The 16,473-nt window shown below is 47.6% G+C and overlaps 1 protein-coding gene and 1 pseudogene across 3 annotated transcripts; one reads left to right on the plus strand and one right to left on the minus strand.

Annotated features, from left to right (window-relative positions):
* Positions 1 to 4,526: 4,526 nt before the first annotated feature.
* On the plus strand, positions 4,527 to 11,901 carry LOC120688382 (probable apyrase 1). 3 transcript variants are annotated; one of them, XM_039970687.1, is made up of 10 exons: positions 4,527 to 5,300; positions 8,730 to 8,858; positions 8,958 to 9,014; positions 9,191 to 9,283; positions 9,541 to 9,746; positions 10,231 to 10,325; positions 10,807 to 11,024; positions 11,131 to 11,320; positions 11,420 to 11,532; positions 11,575 to 11,901. In XM_039970687.1, the coding sequence occupies exons 1-9, from the start codon at positions 4,959 to 4,961 to the stop codon at positions 11,530 to 11,532; spliced, it is 1,443 nt and encodes a 480-aa protein (XP_039826621.1). In that variant the 5' UTR covers positions 4,527 to 4,958; the 3' UTR covers positions 11,575 to 11,901. The 3 variants fall into 3 exon arrangements, with proteins under 3 accessions (XP_039826621.1, XP_039826620.1, XP_039826622.1); XM_039970688.1 differs by adding an exon at positions 5,400 to 5,569 and having other exon boundaries at positions 5,155 to 5,300; positions 11,420 to 11,901; XM_039970686.1 differs by having other exon boundaries at positions 11,420 to 11,901.
* Positions 11,902 to 12,865: 964 nt separating this feature from the next.
* LOC120688383 lies at positions 12,866 to 14,722 on the minus strand (annotated as a pseudogene).
* Positions 14,723 to 16,473: the final 1,751 nt, after the last annotated feature.

A 16,473-nucleotide genomic window follows, 5' to 3' on the forward strand; every position in this document is an offset into this window, starting at 1 on the left:
TCACGGAAAAAATTCGCAAGAACTTCCCTTATTTCACGAGCATTATGGAACCCACAAACATAACAAGTTCACATCAATGATACCTATAGAAACAAATGACAAGTAAACTAGCACAATCATAAACATCGGATACAAATAAGCGGTCCGCAGCTATCTCATTACAAATAAACATCAGAGATACAAACATCAGATATATCTAACCACCCCTAGGGCGTCGGACCCTCTTAGCCCTCTGCTGGGCACGGACATGGCCCTCGGAGTAGGTGAGAACATCCGGAGACCTCACCTGTCGTTCAGGACGCGCAAGGGGCTGCGGTGTCTGCTGCGAATACCCCAAGACATCGGGGTCACCTTGCGCGGCAGGCTCTTCTGGACTCAAGCTGTCGAAGTCGTCTAAGGTGAAGGTCTCGTTATCTGGTCGAAAGAAGGAAGAAGAAGGTCCGGCGCCCGCATGGGGGTAGAATCCTACGCAAAAAATGTGGATGTTAGCGTACGCTCGTATATTTTGTCATGACATGTAGAAACCGAAATACGAAACATAAACTAACCTGTGTAGGCCGGCATCTGTGGCCCCGGTACCATCCCTGGATACGGTCCGCCAACTGGTGCTGTCCCTCTAAACATTCCAGTATGGCGGAACGCAGTAGCTGAATCGTATCCTGTATGTGATATTAGTAAATATGTAGGAACACTTGATGTAATTTTAAAGAGATATGTACGTTACCTGCACTTGGGAAGAACTGCGACGTCGGCCCGTGCACGGTCGACGGACACGGGAACGACGACGAGGCCTGAGACGACCCGTGGTTGTCTTCGTACTGCACACGGCTTCCGAAGTTGTGCGCTACCTGACGCAACTGATCACGCTGCCTCGACCATGCCTCTGTCTGCTCAAACTGGGTCATTGGGGATCGGGCACGTACCCTCGTCAAGTAAGTCGAATAGTCCATCTCCATCATGTTGCAAAGGCGAAGCTGCATCAATTCAGTAAAGGTACAGTTACAAACACATGAATTATCTTATGAATATGATTATATATATATGCAAATATGATCAAGAGACTCACCGCGCCAGCTAGTGCCTCCACGTGGTGCCGGGCATAGCCATCCTGAGGCCTCGCCTGGTGTGGCTGCGGGTGAGTGTCAACAAAAACCAGACGAGCCCGAGTCCGGGGTAAGTACCAGGTGAGGTAAGCCCTAAAGGAGCTGTCTGTGTGTGGTCCTGTTGGATGGACCAAGTGCTCGTCTGCCTGTTCCCATTGGTCCACCCACGGCTGGATTTTGGTGAGCCAATCATCAGAGCACGGCAAGCCACTCCTTGACAACCTACAAAGTGGACCACGAAGAATCATTAGATTCGACATGAATGTTTGAGCCAAGTTCATTCATAATTACCTGTGGTACTGGCGACTGACACGCTCCAACGCGGTGGGCACCGGAAACTCCTGGCGCTGCCCAAACTGTCTCCTGACTCTTCAGGGGCAATATGCCTCAACCACGATGTCATAAACTAGGACGGCGGTAGTAAGCCACAGGCTCGCATTCGCGGAGCAGTGCGAAGACAGGCCTGCTGGTGCACGGGTAGCCACAGCCTCTTGGGCTGTAAGGCTCCCAGACAACGTCCTCGGGCGTCAGCATGTCGAGCTCCAAAACAAACTCAGGATATGCGCGTCTAACCTGCGCATGGGCCCAGGACCTCTGCATTCCGAATAAGTAAAATTAAAAGTGCGCTAATGCATCATGTAACAATGAATAACAAAATTAGATTTGTTGCGAACGTACCTGACGCCAGATCCAGATAGTTCCCATAGTGGGCCTCTCGTCCTCCTCGTCGCCGTACATGGCCCCGTGGTAAGGCTCGTGGCTGACCATGGGCCGACCAACGGCTAGCCTCTCGTACGACCAAAGCTGTAGCAGTGGTGGGCACCCTGCCAGGATAGCGTTCCCATGTGTCTTCATGCAGCCGTCGCAGAGTCCACGGTAAGTGGCTGCAAGTACCGCCTCACCCCAGCTGTAGGGCGGTACGTCCTCGTCCCCATCCGCAATCTCCCGTGCATACGGAAGGAGAATCCTATCGACCGAGTTGCCATGAGTGTTATTGAACATGATGTAACCAAACAACCAAAGTAGGTACGCCTCCAGCGATCTGGTCACACTGTACTCGTCGGCATCCGCAGCCAACAGGGCAGGCTGCATAAACAATTAAGATTAATAGTTTCATCTGACAATGGAACATGTGAATTGTAACAATTAAATTTAAATATGGAATGAATACGTACTGTAAACTGTAGGAACCAGGTCTTCGAAGGACCTGCTGCTCGCGGGTGCGGGTTGATCGGACCTGCTTCTTCCACGCGGTCAACCAGGGCAAAACGTGCCTCCAGGTCCTCCTTCCACGAGGCCGCCACCACACGCGGACCTACAACCTCTCTGACGATAGGGAGGCCGAGGAGGTAGGCCACGTCCTGCAGCGTAGGAGTCATCTCCCCACACGGGAGGTGGAACATGTGTCTCCGGCCTCCATCTGTCAACGAGCGCCGTCAGGAGGGATCGATCGAACTGAATAGGCCCAACCTCGACAAGACGGCTCAGAGTCAGTAGACCGGCCTCACGTAACCTGAAAAAAACAAAATTGTCGAAACAATGGAATACCGACGAATGCATAAGTGATAAACAATAATATTTCATTACATACCGGTCACACCAATCATGGTGTATAGAGATCGCCTCCAGTTTGACTTCCATTTTCCCTTGAATGCATGTACTCGCCATGGACATCCAGCATTCACACACTTCACCTCATATTCTTTACTGCCAGACTTTACGACTCTGAATTCTCGTTTCAATGATATTGCCCATAGTCTCACAGCATCTTTTACGGCTTCAATGTTTGGATATGTTGCACCTTGCACTACCTCATTCCCTCTGTACTCCCACTCCTGATTTCGTACATCTTCTGCGACATGACTGCCAAAACCATGCTCCTTCCACTCTTTTGGCAATGAGTACTGCTCGTCATCAGATGAGCCCTCATATTCTTCCATCTCTATTGCGGTTTGGTCTTCTGCCTCCATCTCGTCCACAATGCTATGTATCCTCTCTCCCTCATCAGCAAGGCCCTGTGGTCTCATGTTTTGGTTCTCTGTCTCTTCTGACTCATCTTGCTCAACATAATTGGTCTCTCTTCGAATACTCGGAGTTCCTTAATCTGCACAATGTTGGATTTCATTTTGTGTCTTCTCCCGAATTTGAACAAGAATGGCCAGAGACCACCCACGCTCTAGAGCTGCTTACATGTACTACTGCCAGTCATCAGTGCTGTGTATCATCATCAATTCCCATAATTCACTTTCTACCTCCCAATTAACAAGAGACTGGACAGTGATTACATGTGTCAACGGATCAACATGGAACCCACGCTGCAGCCATTTACATATGGAACCAAAACTACTTTCCAGAGGTTTATCTATGCCGCTAGATGTGCGCTTAAAGGCAGAAAGATCTACTCCATTTGGCCCATACATAACATTGTATTCACCATAAAATACTTGAAACTGCATTTTGCTCGACATATCACATAATACTTATCGAGTTATACTCTTTACTTCACTACCTTATTCAATAATCCATAAAAACTAAGTATGAAATTCAACTACAACGTATAAGTATTCATAACTACGTGATGACACTCAAATTCTATACTGCATATGCCAAATTCTATTCTAAATCATAATTAATTTATAAACACGTCTCTAATAGTACTGCAATTGTAATAATAAATGCGTAGTACTAATTTTTGAAACTAATTTACTACTACGTAACTACAAACTAAAGTATCATTAAACTCCTACTTAAATGGTTCTACTATAGCACTAATTAAATTAAATTACTCACCCCTACTTAAATTACTCATACTTAAATACGTAGTACTTAAATATAACAATATATAAACTAAATGTACTAACCTGCAGATCACAAGTGCTGAATCCGGCAGGGCTTCGCCGCTTTCCTTCTCCTCACTCCTCTCTTTTTTTCTGGATTTTTGGTGGAATTTTCGGGCTCAAATGAGGAAGAAAGGGGAGGGTTGGAGCTTAGATAAGGGGGGCACACCCCGGTCGCCCGAGGGGGGGGGCGACAGGCCCCCCTGCCGCGCCCGTGGGCTGGGCCCAGCAGTCGCCCGAGGGGGGGCGACAGGCCCCTCCCTGTCGCCCGTTGGGGGGGCGACATGCCCTTTTTTCCAAGGACCTCGTTGCAAATTTAAAGAAAAAAATTACACTTAGGGCCTGTCGCCCTTTGTGAGGGCGACCGGGGGTATTTTTGAAATATTTCAAAACGGACATATATTTTTGAAATTTTTATTTTTTAAAAATATAAAAAAGAAAAAAGTTCGCTCGTGGCCCATGGCCATGGGGCAGCAGCAGCCCGCGGCCCTGCACGCGCGCCCGGCCGGCACGTCACTCACCCAGAAACACACGCCACCGGCCACCTTGCCCCACAGGTCCCCCCCGGACCAGGCCAGTTTCCCCGCTCCCCCCTCCCCCTCCCCCTCCGCCGTGAGTGATCGTGAGCACGGCGAGAGCCGCCTCCACGAATCGAGCCAATTTGCCGCCCGTGCCTCCAGTCCCTTCGCCCCGATCGCAATGCCACCCCGGAGTCAACCCCAACGGTCGCCGTGACCTGCGCCGGAGAGATTTCTCGCGCCGAGCCCGTGGCACCGCGCAGTTTCGTGCTGCCGCGCAGGCCCACCCACCGCCGGCACGCGCTCGATAAGGCCGCCGCGCGCGGCCACCCCGCACCGACACGCTGGAGCCGCCGCAGCAGGAGGCGGTGAAACCGTCGCCGACCAACGGCCGCATCCGCTACCGCACGCCCTCGGCGGCCGATCTGCTCCACGCCGACGATCTCGCCGCCGCCCCCTCCGCCTTGGACGCCGCGGCGGCCACGGCGGCGGCCGCGAGGATGCGGCGCTACTCGGGCGCCGGGGCACGGCAGCAGCAGCAGACGGAGGCCGTGGCCGACCGCGTGCTCCGGTACCGCGGGGTGTTGCTGGTGCTGCTCGCGCCGGTACTCCTCATCTCGTTTGTGCTACTTCTCATGCCGCGCGCGCCGGCCTCCGCCTCAGGAGGTGAGCTCCTCGCCGCCGGAGGTCGGAGGTGGGGCCCCCGGGCCGTTGAAGACGGATCGAACAAGTACGCCGTGATATTTGACGCCGGCAGCTCCGGGAGCCGCGTGCACGTGTATTGCTTCGACGAAAGCCTGGACTTGGTGCCCATTGGGAAGGAGATCGAGCTGTTCAAGCAGGTGAATTGGTTGGGCTTTTTCCTTGTCCATTCATTTAGTTTAACTTGCGTAGTGTGTGGCGTTGCTTGGTGGGTTTGTTCATTCTGTGGTCTGATGCAGGGGTGTTCTGGAGTGTCCTTTGAGACGAGACTGATATGATACAGCATGTTTGGTCTGCTTCTATCCCAATCCAAACTAACACCAATGGCTTCGTAACGCCAATGACAATTGGCTTCTCTAACACCAATGAAAATTCAGCAACACCGGTGGAATCTAATAAGATATACAATGTATGAGTATGACCAATCTAAACAATGATTATTTTCTTTTGAGAAAGCGTTGGAGTTGTTTGTTTTTTTCGCTATTCCAAAGTTTTGGTTTGGCTACTGAGAGTTCACAACCAAACAATCCTGCACCCTTTTTTTTGACAGTATCCTGCACATATTATGTGCAAAATTTGCATAGTATTGCAGATATAATTACTCAGGACCATATTAATAATGGTGATATGTGGCGATTGATGCTCATCCTTTTATTTTGTTTCCCATAAATTGTTGGAGCCATAACCTACTATCTCTAGACTTTCATGGCTAGAAGAATATTGAATGATGAAGTGATCCCACTATGTGGTTTCATCTTTCATATTAGGATATGACATGTAGCACCTTTTCCTGCAACTAATAAGTAGAAGTTATAGTATCTTAGGGCATGTGTAACACAAGGTGCTTAGACATGAGTGCTTAAAGAGAGAGAATGATGTTACATCATTAAGCATCGGCATGTAAAATGCAAAAGTGCTTAGACATGACAGGGTCAACCACCTTGCTAGCACACATTAAGCACCGGTGCAAGCTTAATGCTAGAGGAAATGACACGCTGTATTCCTCCAAACCCTAGAAGGGTGGGTAATATAGTAGCTATACATGAGCCTCTAGATGTGCCTCTATACATGGGCCAACACTCACATACACCAACCCCCCCCCCCAGTCCGAACTACCGGCGCAGCGGAGTTCAAGACTGGAGCAGCCACGAGCGCGGTGGAGGATGGCGAGGACGAGCCGGTCGCGGGACCCCTGGTGATCTCCTCGAGAACAAGGTCATCCCGGACCTGTAGGAAGGAGGGGAAGGGCCTCTGGCGGGTGATCCATGTCCGCAGGTGGTCGTAGGTGGAGCTGAGACCCCCAGGACATTGAGCACCAGGACCCGGTCGGGCACCGGGCACCCGAGGTCGTGAAGAGCATCAGCCATGCCTTTCATCCTCCTGCAGAACTCACCGACGGAGAGGCCCCCCTGCTCGAAGGTGCGGAAGGTGGCGTCGAGCTGGAGAGCGCGGAACTCGGCGTTGCCGAGGAACTGCCCCTCGAGCGCCAGCCAGGCCTGCCGCGCGGTGCCGCCGTGGGTCCTGACGATGTCCTGCAGATCTAGAGAGATGGTCCCAAAGATCCAGGACATGGCGACGCTGTCGAGGCGCAGCCACACCACGTCCCGCGCCGCAACCGGCATGTCGAGAAGGACATGGTCGTCGAGGGCGTAGCGGCGTAGGGCGAGGAGGACCTGGTCCCGCCAGTGCCCATAGGAGGAGGACGTAGGGTCGAGGAGGACGGAGACCAGGGCCCTGATGTTCTGGACGCCGGCGGCCTGAAGGTGGAGCTGGGCAACCATGGGATCGGTTGGGTCGAGCCGGGGTCCAGAACCCGAGGGCGGAGCCTGGTGGGAAGAAGAGGCGGCGTGCTCGGCGAAGGGGACGACGACCTGCTGGCCGGAGAGGGGGATGTAGTGCTCCGCCTCAGCGACCCGGCGAGCGAGAGCGTCGGCCGCGGAGCGCTCGCGCTCCCAAGCGAGGGCGGCCGCGCGGACCCGCTCCTGAGCTGCCGAAGCCTCGGACTTGGCGGCGAGAGCAGCGTCGGCCTGGTGCCCACTGAGGGCGGCGGCGTCGTACGGCGCATCCGCGGGAGGCATCCCGAGCTCAGGAATGGCGGCGTCGGCAGCGGGAAGGGGCTGCTTGCCCGCAGCGATAGTGGCCCGGTGGGCGGCGACGGCGTCGGCCGCGGGCACGGGCGGCAGCTGCAGCAGCGGCTGCAGGGGGCCGTCGGGGGCAGGGGCGGCGGCGGCGGCGCCCCCCACCCAGGGGCCGGATCGGGCGGCGGCGGATCCTGCGCCCTCCGCGCCTCCCGTGCCCGCGACCCCCGCAGTCGCGTGCGCCGCGGCCGGTGCGGGCGCTGGGGCGGGCGCGGCGGCGCCCTGGATCCAGGCACCCGCGCCGGCAGGAGCAGAGGAGCGGACCGGCGCCGGCTGACTGGAGAGGGAAGGGAGGGAGGAGAGGGGAGGGAAGGAGGAGAGGGGAGGGAGGGGCGGTGCCGGCGGCGGCGGCGGCTGGAGGAGAGGATGGAGAGAGGATGCTAGGCTAATGATACCATGCTAGAGGAAATGACACACTGTATTCCTCCAAACACTAGAAGGGTGGGTAATATAGTAGCTATACATGTGACTCTAGATGGGCCTCTATACATGGGCCAACACTCACATACACCAACACTTAAGCATCCTATTCACCTTATAAGCACATTACTTGCTGTGAGATCTTGCGGTCTTGCCATACTAAACATTAAGCCAGGACCTTGTCATGATACATGAGTGTTATTTATTCAAATATGAAATCAGTCGATTTTTACTTAGCATGTCAACTTTAGGACTTTCACAAGTCTCTTCGAGTTTCTTGCTTTTGAACTCAGGAACATTGTTTAATTATTTGATTGTTAAATACATGGCAGCAGACAGCTGGTTTTTGGGGAATAATCCCGAAAGAGAGAATATTAAGAAAGCTATTTTCTACCTGGATTTTGTCTTAATGCTTTTGGACATTCTTTATGAACCTGTTTGAATTTTGGAAAGTCTTTGCTGACAGTCATGTTGAAAATTAGCTTGAAGTATTGGCCCTTTATTAGTAGGAAAATTGAATTGGGAATTCTGTCCTATCTGTTTGGCTATCCAAAACTTGATATTTCACCCCTCATAGAATCTATCATGTTTTTTTTGGAAGGAAATATGTCATGTTAGGGATGCTAGAACAAGAAAATTTGGACCTTTAAAACATCGGGAATCACGCCAAAATAAATGTTCTGCAAACTCGCAAAGTTGCATGTACATGTTCCGAGATTGTATCACCACAAAACAATTTATCATCCTGGTTGAGCCGGTCTTCACTTCTCAAAGCAATGTACCATGTAGTTTTTGGCCTTTATTTATTTTATTTTATTTTTTGTGGGGGGGTGTAGAACTTGCTGTGAAAAGATGATCATTTATTTAAGGTGCTCATTGACCTAATATCTGCAATCAACCTTCCATATACCATTGTTCTATTATATATTTGAATTAGAAAAAGCAATTGACCATCCAGAAAAGAGAGGGAAAGTCTAACATCTCTGATTCTACGTCTTCGTTTTGCTCTAGAAAAAACCAGGCCTGAGTGCTTATGCGAAGGATCCACAAAAGGCTGCTGAATCGCTTATTTCTCTTTTAGAGGAAGCTGAAAAGGTAGTTCCAGCAGAGTTGCGTCAGCAAACACCTGTCAGGGTTGGGGTGAGTGATGGTTCTTGTATTGCATTTTATGGTTGTGGAAGCTGAAACAACATCAGTTTGGGAAACACAGCAAAAATGTGATTTTGGACCATTGTGCAGGCCACTGCTGGTCTCAGAGCACTAGGGACTGAAAGATCTGAAGAAATTTTGCAAGCGGTAAATATTCTCCTTGTGGGGGTCTGGCAGTAGCATGTCATATCCCTTAAAAATGTGATCATTCCACCTTTTGTTTTGTAGCCTTAATTTAGCATTTATATATGATGTTCTTTGTATCTCTTTTATTTTTGTATTATCTGAATTCATTTTGTTATTGTTGAATATGAATTCTGTAGGTTAGGGAACTACTTCGTGACAAGAGTTCTTTCAAATCCCAGCCAGATTGGGTGACTGTTCTAGATGGATCTCAGGAAGGCGCATTCCAGTGGGTACAGTGTTCTAATTTATTCAAAATTCAATATGCTTCGGAGCTCGATTTTCTTCCTTTCTCGTTGTTCTTGTAGATTTCTTAACATCTTCTGTACTTGGTGCTAGCCTCTTCCCATCTAACTTTGACTTTGCAATGTCCATAATCACATTTTTTGTATTTTAAATTTGAAACTAAAACTTATCCATTTGCTGTTCTCCTGCAACCTTCACAACAGAAAGAAGCAACATGGATGTCTTTTATTTTATTTTTTTGTAGGTCACTATCAATTATCTTTTGGGAAAATTGGGAAAGCCATACTCAAACACAGTTGGAGTTGTTGATTTAGGAGGTGGTTCAGTCCAAATGGCTTATGCTATCTCGGAGAAGGATGCAGTAAAGGCGCCTGAAGTAGCAGATGGTGAAGATTCATATGTGAAAAAGCTCCTACTTAAAGGAACCACATACTATCTTTATGTACACAGGTTTGCATCAAATATGTCATTACATTCTAAGATTATGATTGACTTTACTGCTACTTTCTGCCAATTTAATATACCAATGATGTCTAAAGCCTGTGCTTAAAGCGGCTTACTCGAAATTGATAGAACCAGTCCATACAGTCATGGCATGGTTAGCAACTATCTCATATTCCAAGTTTGAGTTCCTTTGTCACTGTAGAAAGGTGAAACCTGCAATTATTTGGAGGTTGCTACCACATGTTAGCAGCTCGGGTGGTTATAGTTTTAAAGAGCTTAATATTTGGCAGCAATCATACTCACCATATGTCTTTTGGTTAACCCTAGCACTTCTCTCCCCTTCCTTACATCTGTAATTACATGGGACAGCATAATTTACCACAATTAGATGGGCTACTGTAGGAACTAGCATCATAATACTCTCTTCATCTAAACAAGACGTGTAAAGAGCATAGATATAAAATATAACTGCATATATTGTTATCCACAGTTATTTGCATTATGGTTTGCTGGCGGCTAGAGCGGAGATCTTAAAAACCGGCGAAGGCAATGACTACAACGACTGTATGTTGGAGGGGCATCATGGTATGGTTGTTTTTTTTAAAAAAAAATCTTCAAGGCCAATATCTAAACCTGATATAGCATTACCTCGTTGTCTTTTTGGAATTTGAAATGAACTTCCTACATTTTACAGTGAAATTACATCAGCATTGAAAGGGCGAATGATCATTTTGAAACAAACCCAAAAGTACAAAAAATACTATTTTCCTGAACTTTATTCTGTTCTATGCAGGGTCCATACCCTGTTATGAGATAAGCATAAACCAATCTTATGATAGAGGCCTTTCATAAAATATTAATCAAAGTATTGCACCATTCTGTATAAAAGAGGCCTTTGATAAAAGCATGCTACTTTATCAGCAGATTAATCTTATGATGAATACATGTTTCAGTTTCCAACAGAGATGAAATTGTCCAATCAAATTATTGTTTAAATTGTCAATATATGTTTTCTGTTTATTGCTCACAATATTTTATCATATCTTGAATGTGCCATTAATTTCAGGGAAATACAGCTACGGTGATAAAACATTTGAAGCATCAGGCTCACCTTCTGGTGCTAGTTATTCCAAGTGCAGGGCTCTTGCAGTGAGAGCTCTTAAAGTTGATGAACCAGCATGCACTCACATGAAATGCACATTTGGTGGTGTGTGGAATGGTGGCGGTGGAGATGGACAAAAGAACCTCTTTGTAGCATCATTTTTCTTTGATAGGGCTGCTGAGGCAAGTCTATTTCACAATTGAACTCTCTGATTTTCTTGAATTGAATTGTTATGCCTTACTAATCCTAATCATGACTTGCACCTAATTGTGTCTCATCTGTGCTCAGGCTGGTTTTGTTAACCCAAATGCAGCGACTGCTGAGGTTAAACCCTCGGACTTTGAAGAAAATGCACGGCGTGTTTGTAAGTTGAATGTGAAGGATGCACAGGCAACCTACCCTGATGTATCAGAGGAGAACATTCCCTACCTTTGCATAGACCTTGTCTACCAGTACACATTACTTGTCGATGGATTCGGTATGGCTTATTTCAAAGAAAAAATGTCACGATAACCTTAGAACTTATAGCCTTCGCAGATATTTTCTTATTCTTATTGCCTTTTTTTTGTTCTTTCAGGCGTGGATCCTTATCAAGACATTACCTTGGTAAAGAAAGTGGCTTATGGCGATTCACATGTTGAAGCAGCATGGCCCCTTGGTAGTGCCATTGAGGTTGCATCTTCATCATAGGCAGAAACAGTTCGGCAGAAGTCATTTCTCTCTTCATCATAGGCAGAAACAGTTCGGCAGAAGTCATTTCTCTTTCTTTTTCTCTAAAAGGTCTTTCATCATTATAGTTTTGAGCTTTTGGCTTAGTTTACTGATCAGCACTAGTGAGTTTAGATCCTCAGTTTGATGCTAGGGTTTTGCCTCAATTCACCATTTGTTCTCCATTTCTCATTCTATTTGTTTCACTTCCTACAGAGTAACATATACATGAGGAGTATAGGTTGGAGTTGTTTTCTAAGCATTTTTCTAATAGCCTTTGTCATTCATTATTTCGCCTATTCTGATTCATAAATCTATTATTCATCAGCAGATATGATTGTGGGTTGCTTAGTGTGATGCCGTTCTTCGTGTTTCTTTATGCAAGTCGTATTGCTCGCTGATTTCCCATTACTCTTGACAAGGAAGCAATGACGGAGGCATGAGTCAGAGGCGTGGCTTCGATCAAGCCTGATTGGCGAGTTAGTGTAGTGACACAATAAAGATTTTTTTTTTAGGCTCACAAGAAGGTATTTAGGCACCGGGCTGTGCGTTGTATCCTAGGGATCGGGTAGGGGCGCGAGACTGGTGGCACTGCCTACGTTCGGCACCTCTGGTGGCCTGGTACTGCAGTACTGCACGCAGGCACGAGAAATACACGTATTTGTTACTTGCGACTCTATGTATCTTAGTAGGGATGTGCAATTCTTTATTCACTCGCCATGCCATCGATGGCTTGATATTCCCGTTCCACCCTTATGTCCTCAATGTCTCCTACTGCCGGATTAGCCATCACAAGATTCGCGCTGCTCGAGACCAAGATGGTGCTGACCATGATCCTCCAGGCTCCAGTAATTCAAGTTCGAGCTCGCGCCGTCCTACTCTGAAGCGCCGCATACAGTGATGACACTGCTTCCGACACATGGAGCACAGATTAGGCTCAAGGCAATCTGATCACTGAAGAACATTCATTGTTACTCCTCCTTTTCAAATTATAGGTCGCATATAGATATGCACTATATCTATATCTAGATGCATAGCAAAAACTATGCACCTAAAAATACCAAAACAATCTATAATTTGGAATGGGGGTGTATACTTCAGTTCTCTTGTGCACAGTGGATGTATCAAGATGTCTCGAATTTCATGTTGTGGTATATTGCATTGGGTGCAATTGCTTGTAGCAGTAGCCAGGCTTTGGTATTTTGTATTCTATCTATTGCTCTCTACCAGGTAAATTTAATTTGTTAACTTCCAGTAATCATTGATCTGTGGCACGGAAAAGTTCAGAAACAGTTTGCACTGCAGGGTGCAGGCATGGCACTGAAAATTTGCTAATAAGTTTGATAAATCACTATTGCTGTCTTATACATGTATAACAAAACAAAGGTTCCGGCATCCGCATTCTAGGGGCGAAATTCTCATCTGAATCAGTAAATCGGTGAGCATAGAATGACCTACACTTTCTTAAAGAGATACGACCTACACTTTCTTAAAGAGATACGAGTGGATGATCCATTTAATGCAACCTTGTGAATATGGGGAAAACGATTGTGCACAGGACCTGATCTAACTTCTACAGTATATGCTGTTTCTGGAAGAAAGTCTTCAGATGCCACAGCTGCAATCCTGCGACACCGACGCACATGGCCAGCGACACCAGGGTAAACGAATGTATTTTTGTCGCAGTGTCTTCGTTGAGTCTCTGCATCTCATGCTCACTGGCAGAAAAGGATGAAAGATCAGGGAGAACTGGAAATTAGCAGCGACAACTTGGGTTTTCGAGAAAGAAACATCGATTAATAGGCATCAAAAGATCACCTCTGGTGCAGAGAAATCATCTCTTCGTGTATGAGTTGAGCAGAATCCTCCAATTTCTTCAACTCTTCAGCAATGGACTGGAAAGTGACAGGGACAGACATTACAAGACTGCTCTCAGATGGATTGCTAGGGAGAATTCAGAAGACAGATGCTTCTTCCTCCTTTAGCATGAGAAAAACATTTTCTTGAATTAATTAATTGTGAACTTGTAATGAAATGAACAAACACTCATTTTTTTGGAAGTCATCGAAACAATTTCCAATGATTGAAGAACTCTGCTGACCACCGATCTGCCGGAGTATGCAATTGTTTGCCGCATTATACCACCAAGTGATCAACGAGATTGTAATTCACCTTGAGATAGGATGTGAACATAGCTTACAGATTTGCTATCAGGATGTAGAAAACATACTGCTAGCTTGTAATTTAGGCATCTGATAATTATGTTATTGAAGATAATGTGCATATTAATATCCCTGTAAACTTACAAGCTGATCAAACTAAAGCTTCCTTTAAGCTAATTTTAGAAACAACGAATAATTCTCAGTTTCTTAAGCACGTTAAGGCAAAACAGGGGCATCAGTCTAAGCGATGATGGGGGGCTAGGGATTAGGGAACATACAGCAATGCGGCCGTCCGCGACGGCCGGCGGGGTACCCCGGGCGCGGGGCACCGGTGGTGTCCCACTGCACGTCGACGGAGACAACGGCGCCGCGCTCGTAGCGCGGCGTTCAGAAGCAGGCGGTGTGCTCGCCGTCCTCCACCGCCTGGAACCTGAGCTCCCCGCGCTCGGCGGCCTCCGCCAGGTGGAGCTCCTCGCCGCGCGGCCCCGTCATGCGCGCAGAGATCCTCGGGTCGGCCGCCGACGTGGACTCCGCCGCCACGCGGTACGAGGCGCGGGAGTGCGCGAAGCGGCGGAGCTCCTCGGTCAGGCACTTTGAGCTGCCCGACGGAACGTCGAAGACCAGAGCCTCGACGGTGGCCGCGGCGGCGCAGAAGTGGAGGATGACGGCGAGGAGGGTCAGCGGCGTGGCCATCTCGCGCGAGATCTACTAGGCATCTCGCTGCTGCTCGTGGGACGGGGCGGGAGGGGGAGGCGGTGGCCTGCCGGGTCCGGCCGTCCGGGACGGACCGGGAGCTTCAAGCCGACACCAAGTGCGTAACCGCCGAATGGTGGAGGGGAAACTAATGAATTTCAAAGAATCGTAGCTCAATTTGTTGCGTTCAAAATTTCAAATCCACATATCCTAATTCAAATTTAAGATTTGACCCTCAAGATTCGGCTGATGGCTGACGGCCTAGAGCGCGTCTGAGATCCCTCCGCGAGAGGGTGGAGCCAAAGCTGAGCAGGCGGAGCTAGTTTTTTCACTCTAGTTTTTTTTTTTTGAGGTTAAGCCATTTGGCAAGCTTTATTGATTTGACATAATATCGTTTACCAGTAACTGTCGAATAGATGCTGGGGTGTCATCTATCCACACACCAGAGTTTCTATCTAACATTGCTTGCCTAACCAGCTCATGAGCTACTCAATTACTCTCCATATTATAATGGGTAATCGAAATTGCAGCAAAATCTTTCCATAGTTAATTGCAATCCTCATAGATAGCCGCCGAAGCCGTAGATGAAAACCCTCCATCAAGCATTGTGTCAACCACTTCTATACAGTAAGCTTGGATTTGCACACGATTGGAACCAATCTGTTGTGCCAATAAGAGTCCATCTATCAACGCAAAGGCTTCCGCCATGAGATATATAGCTATAAGAAGCGGCGATGAAGCCTCCCAAAGCATCTCTTATAACTACACCAGTACTACCATCCCCGGTGATCTCTGCGAATGATCCATCAACATTGATCATCAGGAACCCCTTCGCCGGCTTTTTCCATTTGTTGTTGATCACATTCGAAGCTTTAGGAGCTAGTGCATAATTTTTTTGTGATTGCCGCTATTGATATTGCTGCTCTTGGTGGAATCTGAATTTCGTCCCCATGTACCACTCGTCGTCGCTGCCACCAAATGTACCAGCAGCCTATAATCAAAATTTCAGACAAGCCAACATTATTAAACTCCGTTGCCAAGCCTCCTTGTCGGATTATTTCTTGAATCATTATTGATCCTGATCTGTCCACCAGCAATAATTTTTCAATTTTGTCCCACATTCCAAGAGAAATCCAAACTTCCTTTGCTCGGTTAGGCCCCGTTTAGTTTGCAAAAAGTTGGCGAAAAATTACTGTAGCACGTTTCGTTGTTATTTGACAAATAATGTTCAATCATGAACTAATTAGGCTTAAAAGATTCATCTCGTGCTAATCAGTTAGACTGTGTAATTAGTTATTTTTTCAACTACATTTAATGCTTCATGCATATGTCGAAAGATTCGATGTGACAGATACTAGTGGAAAAATTTTGGGACCTAAACGGGGCCTTACAAGAAAAGAGGGCATGTTTGATATCTTCTGCTTCTGTCAAGCATCTTGGGCAATTGACACCATGGATGGGAATATGCTTGTTTGCTAATGTAACAAAACATGGTAGACACCCGTGAAGAGCCTTCCATGCAAAGATTTTAATCTTACTTGGAATTGAGAGCTTCCACAATTGGCGCCAAACTGAACTGGGCCCTGCCCCACCTGCAACTGCATTGTGATCGAATTTATACTTCCATTGGGTATGATAAGCTGATCTTACCGAAAATATACCAGTCCGGTTGTGATGTCAAGCCACCACGTCCTCCCGATTATGGCCAATAGGAATTTGGAGAATTCTGTGAACATCAACCGGCCAAAAAACAGATTGAATCAGATCTACATCCCATCTTCCATCAACTGGGTTGATTAGCTCAGCCACTGTGGTTACTAGGACGTTGCCACGTGGGGTTAGAACCTTTATATTATGACTGCCAGGAATCCAGTTGTCATTCCAAATATTAATCTGAGAACCATCTCCCACTCTCCATATGTAGCCACGTTTGAAACATTCCAGACCCGCTAGTATACTTTGCCATGTGAGTGAGCTTCCGCTCTTCATGCGAGCGTGAAGCAATCTGCCATCAGGGAAGTATTTTGCTCTTAATACTCTTGCACATAAGGACTCTGGCTCACATAAT

Source organism: Panicum virgatum, chromosome 9N (genome assembly GCF_016808335.1).
Source record: "Panicum virgatum strain AP13 chromosome 9N, P.virgatum_v5, whole genome shotgun sequence".
Taxonomy (NCBI): Eukaryota; Viridiplantae; Streptophyta; class Magnoliopsida; order Poales; family Poaceae; genus Panicum; species Panicum virgatum.

Coding starts and splice junctions, on each gene's coding strand:
- LOC120688382 (XM_039970686.1), top strand. CDS start 4,959: ATGCGGCGCTACTCGGGCGCCGGGGCACGGCAGCAGCAGCAGACGGAG. Junction 9,284..9,540: donor AGGAAGGCGCATTCCAGTGG/GTACAGTGTTCT, acceptor ATTTTTTTGTAG/GTCACTATCAATTATCTTTT. Junction 10,326..10,806: donor TATGTTGGAGGGGCATCATG/GTATGGTTGTTT, acceptor CATTAATTTCAG/GGAAATACAGCTACGGTGAT.